The sequence below is a fragment of the Numida meleagris genome, chromosome 6 (assembly GCF_002078875.1).
Source record: "Numida meleagris isolate 19003 breed g44 Domestic line chromosome 6, NumMel1.0, whole genome shotgun sequence".
NCBI classification, from domain to species: Eukaryota; Metazoa; Chordata; class Aves; order Galliformes; family Numididae; genus Numida; species Numida meleagris.
The window spans coordinates 15,236,161-15,246,887 of NC_034414.1; the positions used below are offsets into that span (position 1 = coordinate 15,236,161).

A 10,727-nucleotide genomic window follows, 5' to 3' on the forward strand; every position below is an offset into this window, starting at 1 on the left:
ATAAATGCCAGTAATTGAAAGGGAATGCAAGTAGTTGTAATCAACTGACAACGCTTCCATTTCATCCAGGAAACTATCTGTGGTTTGTGTGGAAACTATAATGGCAATATGAAAGATGATTTTGAAACCCGAAGCAAGTATGTGGCATCAAATGAACTGGAATTTGTGAATTCTTGGAAAGAGAATCCTCTTTGTGGGGATGTATACTTCGTAGTGGACCCCTGTAGCAAGAACCCTTATCGTAAGGCTTGGGCAGAAAAGACATGTTCCATCATCAACAGTCAAGTCTTTTCTGCCTGTCACAATAAGGTAAGAATGAATTTGGCCTTCTCTTTATTTATAGGTATAACCTGCATTGTCCCAAAACGCTCACACTCCAGCACTTGATTTTGTCTTCCCTAAAATGTTCTAATAGGATGCATATAAAATATTTTCTGGCTCTCATTCATGTTAATCTTCATCCTTTCTAAATTACACTTTACCAGCCCTTTTGTAAGCACAAAATCCAAATATGAACACTAACTGATTAATTAAAAGTACTGGAATGGAAAAAAAGAAAGAATTCAGTATCAGAAATTAAGACACTCTGTTGAGGTTCGAAAAGATCTTCAAGATCATCAAGTCCAGTCCTCAACCTAACCTACCAAGTCCCGTCACTAAACCATGTCCCTTAGTGCCATGTCCACACGTCTCTTTAATACCTCCAGGGATGGCAACTTCACTGCTTCCCTGGGCAGCCTGTTCCAATGTTTGACTACCCTCTCCATGAAGAAATGCTTCCTAATATTCAAGCTGATCCTCCTGATCCAACCTGAGACCATTTCCTCGCATCCTATCACTTCTCACCTGAAGAAGGAAATTGACACTCTCCTCACTGCAACTTCCTTCTAGGTAGTTGTAAAGAGTAACGAGGTCTCCCCTCAGCCTCCTGTTCTCTAGACTAAACAACCCAAGTTCCCTAAGCTTATTCGCCTAAGTCATGTATCGATCCTCATAAACCATGAATTATAACTTGTACATCATGAGATTTATCAGAACCAGGCTTTCTGAAGGAAAATCTGCATTTTCAAGTGATAAACATGGCTAATGCTGTGGTGGCTATGCATAGCCACAAAAGGTGTACAGCTGGTGAACTTTAGGCACTTCTGCCTGAATCGATATGGGTTTTTGTGGGTTTTTTTGTGTTGTTTTCTTTTTTAACTGTCTAGATGTATGTTCAATCTGAATTTAGACATACGTATCTGGAAAAACCGCATCAGCTTCTATTGTTAGTCAGAAGATATCTACATTCTTGTTAAAAAGAGTTCTTTGAAATGGGATTGTTTTAACAAGTGTTGAGAGGACATACTAGTTACTCTCACTTCAATGGAATGTATTCTCTTGACTTTCTCATGTACTAACAGGGACCAATGAAAAAAACACCTTTTGTAAAAACAGACACTGAAGAATCCCAGAAAATTCATTACTTCATTTTCCATTACAGGTGAATCGGATGCCCTATTATGAGGCCTGTGTTCGAGACTCATGTGGTTGTGACATTGGAGGTGATTGTGAATGCATGTGTGATGCCATTGCAGTATATGCAATGGCATGTTTAGACAAAGGTATCTGCATTGACTGGAGGACTCCTGAGTTTTGCCGTAAGTTTCTTTAAGATTTCTTTAAGGCAGCTTAAGAGACAATTATTGTTAATGTGAATATATTAATATAGGAACACAGGAAATTGCTTATATATGCACCTCCTACATTCTATTTTCTTTATGAACAAATAGATGACTTCAGTCACAGAGTTTTGAACTCCGTACTTTTTCTTTGTGCTAGATAAACAAAATATTATGCCTGTTTTTACCATGGAATGATGAGATTGAAAATAAAGTAACCACAGAAGGCAGTGGTTACTGCCAATGTACAATGAACAGTCGGTTTGTAAGCAGAAAAAATACGAAATTGTAAAAAACTATTGTGTTTGGCTGCGATGAATTCATCTTCTATGTGAATGTCAAGGGAATAAAGACAGCTGCGTTGGCTAGAACACTGTGAAACAGGAAAATATCAATGTGTCCCAGACACCATACATAGAGGAAAAGAGAGAACAAGGGTGTTACAAATCAGTGCTGAAGTTGTCATCTTTGATGGTTTCTTTTCAGTACTCACTGTATTATGCATTAAAAGTTATGGAAATTCCTGCAGTTAATTCACAAAAAAAGAAACTGACTTATATCACTAAAGCAAATTTCAATTTGCATGAGATACTGAAAATTCCAGTGACATGTTTTTTTACTCAAGCTGCCGATAAATGTTGTCCTTCCTTTAGTCCTTTGAAAATAACTTTCTCTGTTTGAAAAATTCTGACCTTTCTCCTGGTTTTGCCATTTCTAGCTGTCTACTGTGAGTATTACAATTCTCACAAAAAAACAGGAAGCGTGGATACTTATTCCTATGGCTCCAGTGTCAACTGCACCTGGCATTACAGGCCTTGTAATTGTCCAAATCAATACTACAAATATGTCAACATTGAAGGTAATAAGCTATACTATTGGAAACCACAAATCAGTAACATAATTATTTTCCATGTTGTTGTTTTTTTTTCCCCACCCAGCCATACCACAGTTAGTAGTGTTTTCATTGATGTTACCTTTAAAGCAGTTTTGCTCTCTTTACCTTCCCTTCTACTGCTTTAAATGCATGTTCTGTTTGGTACCTGTACTACACCTAGCTTTATATTGAACTCCGGTTATCTTGAAGAGAAATGCTCTGACCTGTGCTGAATTAAAATTACTATACTTAGGTAAGAAAAGATGCGGAGAGAACAGTATTATTTCAATTAGACAAACAAATATAGTTAGAGAACCCCCCAAAATTTACTGCATATGCAGTTCCTTCTGAGGATTACATTGGAGATGCTTACTTGAATGTATGAAGTTACAATCGATACAATTTCTTAATAACAGAAATTTAAGATTCTAGATTATACATAGTATAGGCTAAACACTGTTCTCTGAGCAATGTAAAATGAATTTATCTTTCCTTTTCTTCAGGCTGTTACAACTGTTCTCATGATGAATATTTTGACTATGAGAAAGAAAAATGCATGCCATGTGGTAAGTAGAGCCCTGTATGCAAATCCTCTTTCTCTACAGTAACTAAAACCTTTGAGTGTTCACACAGAAGGTATTTTCCCTAGTACTTCTCAATTAATGATGAATGTTCAGCCCTGTATAACTTTTCTTCAAAAGAATCTTATTGTATAGTAGTATGTAAAACTTTGGTTGATTAATAAAGTAAAGAAAATAACTGATTAAAATAAGGGTGAGGGTAAGGCTTCCACAATATAGAAGTTGATTTTAGTCAGGAAGATGGAAAGTTATGCTCATTCTGTGAGTAACTTTCAAAATATGGATGCTCCTGTAAGTTCCTTGATGTCCTGATCTGTGTGAGAGGCTGCCCCAGACACATTCAGTGCTTTCTTAAACTAAAGAGAACACGTTGCAGGGGAGTAGATCGAGCTAGTAGACTTTATTTAGCAATTCTCTTTAAGTTCTGTGGGTTTTTAAAATTATTTTAACTTAAAATTTATTACCATATGGTGTCCTACTCTGAAAACCTTTCACAGTAAATAACGGTATGAATGGACTCCAGCTACACAGTTTGAATTTCCATACAGATGTAAAATTAGTAAAAGAACTTAATTACAATTGTTTATTTAATTTAACAGAATTCTTACCTGTGAAACCAGAATCTCAGCTAGTGATCTCATTTACACACAAAAAACATTTCCGTTATCCCCGGAAAGTGAAGTGCCCTTAAGCATAAAAGTCATAAGAAGGACAGCACAAACATGCTCATGTCTATTTTTATTATGAGTTGTATTATTGTATAGTATTGTATTCATTATTGTTTAAGTACTTTCATGTGAAGTACCATGCTTACCAATGAAACATGTAGTAACAAGCATTTTCAGGATTATCACACTAACTAGCACAATCCTTTGAAAAGACTTTATTGTTCTTCCAATCTGAAATTTGCCTTATTTGGAATATTCTTAATATGCTTCCACTTACAAATTTAACCTGTTCTACTTTTATGTTGCAGGATATGAAAGCATTAGTACTACACCTGAAACTTCTTCACCTTCAACAGGTTAGTTTAAGCAGTTGACTGAACAAGTATTTACACACTGATGTATGTCCTGATATGTGTTTCTGAGATAAGCAATATCCTTTTTTTGCTTGATAAAATGGCATTACCAGTTTTGAATGCGTAAGATGCAATGACAAAAAGTCAGTATCATAATCATCACCAAAAAATTTCCCAGAAATATTTGAGTACGTTGAGGCACATCCAGATATTAGCAATGAAATTTCTTTGTTAGTGATTAAGGTTTTCTGTCTTCTCTCTGATGCACAAAATCACACAAAATTTTCACTACAATTTTTAATGGTGATTGGCTTTATAACACTTGACAGTTTAAGAAGGTGATCTTGGAAATGCATGACCAAGTACACCAAGCCCCAGCAGCCTGATCCAGGAAGGGAATCTGTACATACTGATCTTTGTTAGAAATGACATTACTTTCATTAATGAAAATGAGAGGTATTGGGAAAAAGGTACAATGGTGGTTTTCTGAATAAAGCTTCTGCAAGAATTCCTATTCAACGTATTCACTGCAAATAGTGATAAAGGAATAGATCAATAAATTTTCTTAAATATTTTATTTGAAATTAAGGTAGGAGTTATTTTCAATTGTTACTACTGGTAGTAGTTTTTCATTCTAAAAATAATTTTGAATTTATATAGGCATATTTTAATAGATTATGAAGAATTATTTCTTATCCTCTGATTTTGATTTTTTTCCTCTTAGTAACAGCAATGCAGCCTAAAGAAACAAGAAGCTCTACTGCAGTCACATTACCCACAGCTACCCAACCAACATCACCTAGTATTTCTGCATCTACTGTACCAACTGAGACCACAAGTCCAACGGTAACTTCAAAAATCACAGTTCCAAGAACTTCATCATCATTGCCTCTTGTCACAATAAAGTCAACAACTGGTAAGTTGTTGTATTGCAGTCTAAAACAAATTACATAAAACACACTCTATATAGAGTTGAGCTATCACTCCGCTAGGAAGGCATTGCAACCTGTCTCAACATCCAAGCAAAAGACTGCAAATTAGAAGGTAAGTAAAGTAGGCTTCCAGAAAGCAGTTTGTAAACCAAAAGTGTTCAGATGTATGGATGGAAAGTGTGTGGAAAGAGAAAGGATATAGATGACAGGTTAGAAATGCAACCCAAATAACTTGTGTGACTCATCTGAGAAGCACATTAGAACTTCTATAAGCAGTGAGCCATCTCAGCTCCAATTGGATTTTTTAGTTCAGTTTCAGCCTCCATTCCACAGCTGGTTCAGTAACACAGTCATGTTCAAATAGCACTCGGTCTCAAAAATGCAAATAATAATGTAAGCAGGCTTCAAGGCAAAATCACAGAGGTATCAGTGCAGCGACTACTATTCTAGAATCCTGCTCTCAGCAGGATGGCTTCTCCAGCACGAATTACTTTCTGATTTGTGGATACTCATAATGGCACGCAACTTTCTACCAGCATGCACTTCAACTAAAAAGCCATCCTGGACCCAGGCTATCAGAAAAATCAGAGGTAAAAAGAGGTCCCAATTCGAAGGACAAGAACTGGGACAAGGAAGGTCCTACAGTATGACGTTATTTAGTTTTGTAATACTGATTATGGAAGGCTAATTCAGAATATAAAGTCAGCCAATGAAATTCTTATTTGGGCAAAGTCCATAGAGGCTTTTGCTAATAAGTGACAACAAAGCTAACTTTTAGAAATATTATATGAAGAATGATTATAGGCAATCATGGGAAATAATGTTTTGTCTTTTTTAATTATTACATAAATTACTGACATTATATTCCTTACCTTTACTCCAAAAGAACGTACAACATCAATTTTTACTATGCCAAACATGACCTCAACGGTCACTACACCTTCCGTAACTACTTCAGCAAGAACCATCTTCACTGAACCAAAATCTACACCTACTGCCTCAGCAACCACTGCTACAACAGAGGCGGAAAAAATAAGGTTCACCACACCACTCTTAGAGACTACTGTCAAAAAAGAAATGACAATACCTTATACTACATCTCAGATGGCAACTTTCAGCAAGCCTGAGCTAACAACAGTAGGTAAGTGTAAGAAAAACTATCATTCTTACTAGATGCATTACAACTGCAAATTAGTGAGAAAAGAAAATGATGACTGAAGAATTGTAATAAAAATGAAAATTTCAGTGTCCTGCCAGTGTAGCAAGCATTGGACATCTGAATAAGATCTTAAAACTAACATTTCTCTCAGAGGCCTTTCTCCACCCATTCACTTCCTCCAAGGAAGTAGATTAAGGCAAAATCTCTCTGTGCTTCGAAGTGAGTTTTCAAAGACCCACGAACATACAAATGTGCATTCTCCTTAGACAGCTTCTCCAAAAAACATAAATCCTGTCTATCATAAAGGAAATGACACTTTGGGATCTCACATACTCTGTATGTCAACAATGACAGCTTCTTCTATTGCCATATACCTAGATTAGCAACTGACACCAGGGGCTGGGACAGGAAGCAGGGAGAAGTCAGCTGTAGTGAGAAGGCACCTGCACACTGCCTCCCAGTCCACATATCTCCCACCCATACTGTTGGGGTGCATACATCTAGGTCTTCTTATGCCAACAATATTGGCTTAGTCTGAGGAAGCATCACAACCCACTTTAATTAGGCACCTTTGCAGCCATCGAGCATTACTGAATATCCATTTTTCCTTACATTAGAATCAGTGAGGGAAATCAGGCAACCACTCTGCACCACCAAGTCTAAGTAGGTGAATAAGAATGATTTGAGAGCTGTTGCTGGCTTGTGACTCTGTATCACTTACCTAGTTTATTCATGGGATGTCCATGCTCAGCTTGCAGTGCCTTTAAAGGAGATGCACAAATCTGGAGAGGCTCTTCTTCCCTCAGAAGGTCCAGAAAGAGGCAGAGGGTGCTGAATTGGCCCAGTTCTTACCCCATATTTTTGGGGAGAAGCAGAAAGGGGAAGGTGAGGGCAGAATCTTGAGGTCTGTTCTTCCCTCCTGTTCAGTAAGACTGAGTGAGATCCAGGCCTGCTTTTTGTGCCCCAACCCCATCCCATGTCTTCTGCTTAGGATCTTTGCATTCCCTCCACCTTCCTCTCTTGTCCTACCACCTTCAATTGACTTGTGCTTTCCTCCCAGAAGCAGTAACCCACAGGAGACCAACCACGCCGCACACTGTGCCACATCTCACCACGCAGAAGACCACCCCTATGACAATGGCCAGCAGCATCTCCAAGACCGTCTCCACAGAGGCCAGCACTGCCAGCAGTCCAGAAGTTCCACTGACAAGGATATCTCTGAGCCCCAGCTCTTTGCCTGCCACTTCAGCCGTATCTGTTTCTTCCCCCTCATCGCCATCCTCAACACGGCTGAGACCGTCACATCCGGGTAAGGCTCCCTTTTGCCCTTCATGCTGCTGCCCGCTCCTTCCAGCTTCCACCCTTCTCTTCTAAGTGTCATGTTCCACAAGTTTCACTTTTGATACTCATTTTCTACTCCTATTGCTCTTGCCATGGGACTTAAACTCAGGCAGTCACATTGCCCCTAACTACATCCTTCTCCCTTGCTGCTTCAGGGGTTTGATTCTGGGGCACAGGGCTTTATCACCCTACAGACTTGTTTGAGTTTCTGCCCAACAGCTAGCAGGTGGAGACCAGTTAACACACACCCTCCTCTTGTAGTGGTGCTGTGAGAATACAGAGTGGGGGGAATAAAAGGCAGTGAGAGTGGAAGATTACAACTCTGAGATAGTTTTGAGAGAGAGACAGAATACAAGTACACTGTCCATACAAAGGATGCGTGGGCCCTGACACATCCATGACAAACATGGGCCAACAAATGCTACCTTCTTGCTATGTAGATAAAGAAACCAGATGGTTTCCTGGGTGCAAAAATATCACCAGTGGAGGGGTGGGCAAGAAGATGCACAATCAGACTCCAGGGTACATTTCCCCCACTTAGACCTATAGGGCTCCACATGCCTAGGTCTTCTTGGTACTGACCAGGACAGCCTCCTTTCAGGAGATGCCACAACATGCTTTGCATAGGATCCTTCCCAAGACTGAACCATTCTTTTCTCTCATCACTTTCTTTGTAGCAAGGGAGCCAACCAGAGCTAAGACTACAACTAGTAAAGTAGTAACAGGTGAGTGCTCTGGTCAGGAGAGAGATAAGAGTCATTAATGCCTGTTCCATCAGTAGCCTCAGCTGTCCCAGGAACCCTTTCCAACACACTATGAAACAGACAGATGACCCACATTCAACTAGCTTACTGGTAGCGTACGCAGAGATACCTCTTCCCCTCTCAAAAATTCCAAGATGACCAGTCAGAAACAAACTGATGAAGGGTGTCCTTCAAAATGAGTAATAGCCTGCCATGATGGGGGGAAGGATGGTGGGATGAGAAGTACTGGGCATCATAACACCATTCATTCTGATTTAAAGCAAAAGCTGTTACTGGGTCCCAGTATTGCAATTCTTGTCCCTACCCTCATGCAGAGATTTTAACTTAAGAAATACTCATGTCACTCACCTTTAGCATGTATAGTAACAAGACCAATCAACCTCTGATTTCCAACGGCAGCCTCCAAGACAACCATGCCACCTCTCACCACAGAGAAGACCACCCCCATCACATCATTCACCAGCACCTCCAAGACCTCTGTCTCCAGCGAGACTAGCCCCACCAGCAGCCCAGAAGTCCCACCAACAATGACATCCTCTGCCCCAAGCAGTGCTCTTAGTACCAGGCTACCATCTGCTGCTCCATCCACGCTCTTCTCCACCTCACCCTCAACCTCCATGCCAAAACCCATGCCTACAACACTAAGGCCAAAGCTTACTTCCCCAGCCACCAGTGCTTCAACAGAGTTGCTGATACCTGCATCCTCCACACCCTCCACAGCCAAAACCAGCCTGCTGCCATCATCAGCATCTTCCCCCTTCTCAACTGTGTCCTCAACACCACTGAGCACATCACATCCCAGTAAGTCTCCCTCCAGTCCCTTCCCACTGTTCTGCCTGCTCTTTCCAATACTTCCCCTTCATTTCTAGGGTAAACTGTGCACCTCAGGGTTGTCACTCTTCATGTGGTTTTCACTTTTTCTGTGCTCGCTGTTTTTGGCATTGTTGCTATCAGGCAATGCCTGCCTGTGTTGGAGGTGGCAGACAGTGCCCTGTGCCAGTGTTTGGAAAGGACAGACACATGCAGAAAGTTTCCTCTTCCAGGGAGAGGCAGAGGGTGCATGGATGCTAGAAGGCAGCCCTGAGGTACTGTTCTTACCCCACCTTCCTGGGGGTGAAAGGGCAGGAGCCAGAGGCCAATTCCTGCTTCTTGCTCAGCAAGGGTCGGTGCAGCAAGATTCCACCTCCCCACATGCATAGTCTGGGTCTTCTTTCTGGGAAAAACTGACCTCATTTCTGTTCACTTGTTACTCTTCAACATTCAAACAACCAGTGCTTGCTTTCCAGCAACCTCTACCCACAAAAAGACAACTGTGCTGCACATGGTGCCTTATATCATAACAGAGAAGACCACCCCAACTATGGCTACCACCAGCACCTCCAAGACCTCCATCTCCAGTGAAACCAGCCCTGCTAGCAGCCCAGAAGTCCCACTGACAACATCCCCTGCCCCCAGTAGTGTTCTCAGCACCACGCCGCCACCTGCTGCTCCATCCACACTCTTCTCCACTTTGACTCCAACCTCCATGCCAAAGCCCACGCCTACAACAATAAGGCCCAAGCCCTCTTCCCCAATAACCAGCACTCCAGAGTCACCTACAACTGCATTCTCCACACCCTCCACAGCCAAAACCAGCCTGCTGCCATCATCTGTGTCTTCCCCTTTCTCAACTGTGTCTTCAGCACCACTGAGCACATCACATCCCAGTAAGTCTCTCTCTTGCCCTTCTCATTGCTCTGCCTGCTTTTCCCAGTTTTTGCCCTTCATTTCTGGTATACAGTGTACAACAATTTGTTGTCACTCTGCCAACTGGTGGTAGCATTTTTGCTGGTTGTATTTGTGGTGTTGTGCTGGTTTGGATGGAGTGAGCATCTGAGTGAAGGCTTAGCTGCCAGCTACGGTGAAGTCATCACAGGCTGCCCCTCTCTTTGGCCCTCTCAGCATCCTCTCCCATCAAGGATTTTGGGGAATTCAGCTGTTGCACTAGTTTCTCCCTTGGAGCATGACATGCCCAGCTTGATGCACGTAGACAGTGCCCTCTGCCTGTGTCTTGGCTGAGACAGGCACATGCAGAGTGGTTCCTCTTCCAGTGAGATACAGAGGATAGTTAGGTGCCAGAGGACACCCCTGAGGTGCTGCCCTTGCTGCAAGTTTCTGGAGAGTAAGAGGATGAGGAGGGAAAGGGCAGAAGTCACTGGCCCTTTCTTGACCCTTGCCAAGGAGAGCTGTTGTGGTATGGTCTCGCTTCATTGCCCACATACATGTCCAAAGGTTTCTCCATGGGAACAGCCCATCTCCTTTGCCAATTTTTCTTGTCCTGCCACTCTTAATTGAGCTGTGCTTACCTCCTGCAGCCTCCACCCACAAAATGACAACTGTGCCACACATTGTGCC

At 41.5% G+C, this 10,727-nt stretch overlaps 1 protein-coding gene across 1 annotated transcript in view; it reads left to right on the forward strand.

Moving 5' to 3' along the window:
• The window catches only part of MUC6 (mucin 6, oligomeric mucus/gel-forming), a 38,049-nt gene that overhangs the window by 20,138 nt on the left and 7,184 nt on the right, over positions 1–10,727 (forward strand). Inside the window, exons 23-32 of the mRNA XM_021402135.1 lie at positions 70–309; positions 1,484–1,640; positions 2,380–2,520; positions 3,039–3,101; positions 4,093–4,140; positions 4,862–5,053; positions 5,956–6,210; positions 7,289–7,537; positions 8,733–9,134; positions 9,620–10,039. Of these exons, the coding sequence (XP_021257810.1) occupies positions 70–309; positions 1,484–1,640; positions 2,380–2,520; positions 3,039–3,101; positions 4,093–4,140; positions 4,862–5,053; positions 5,956–6,210; positions 7,289–7,537; positions 8,733–9,134; positions 9,620–10,039 (2,167 nt within the window). The remainder of the gene's footprint in view (positions 1–69; positions 310–1,483; positions 1,641–2,379; positions 2,521–3,038; positions 3,102–4,092; positions 4,141–4,861; positions 5,054–5,955; positions 6,211–7,288; positions 7,538–8,732; positions 9,135–9,619; positions 10,040–10,727) is intronic.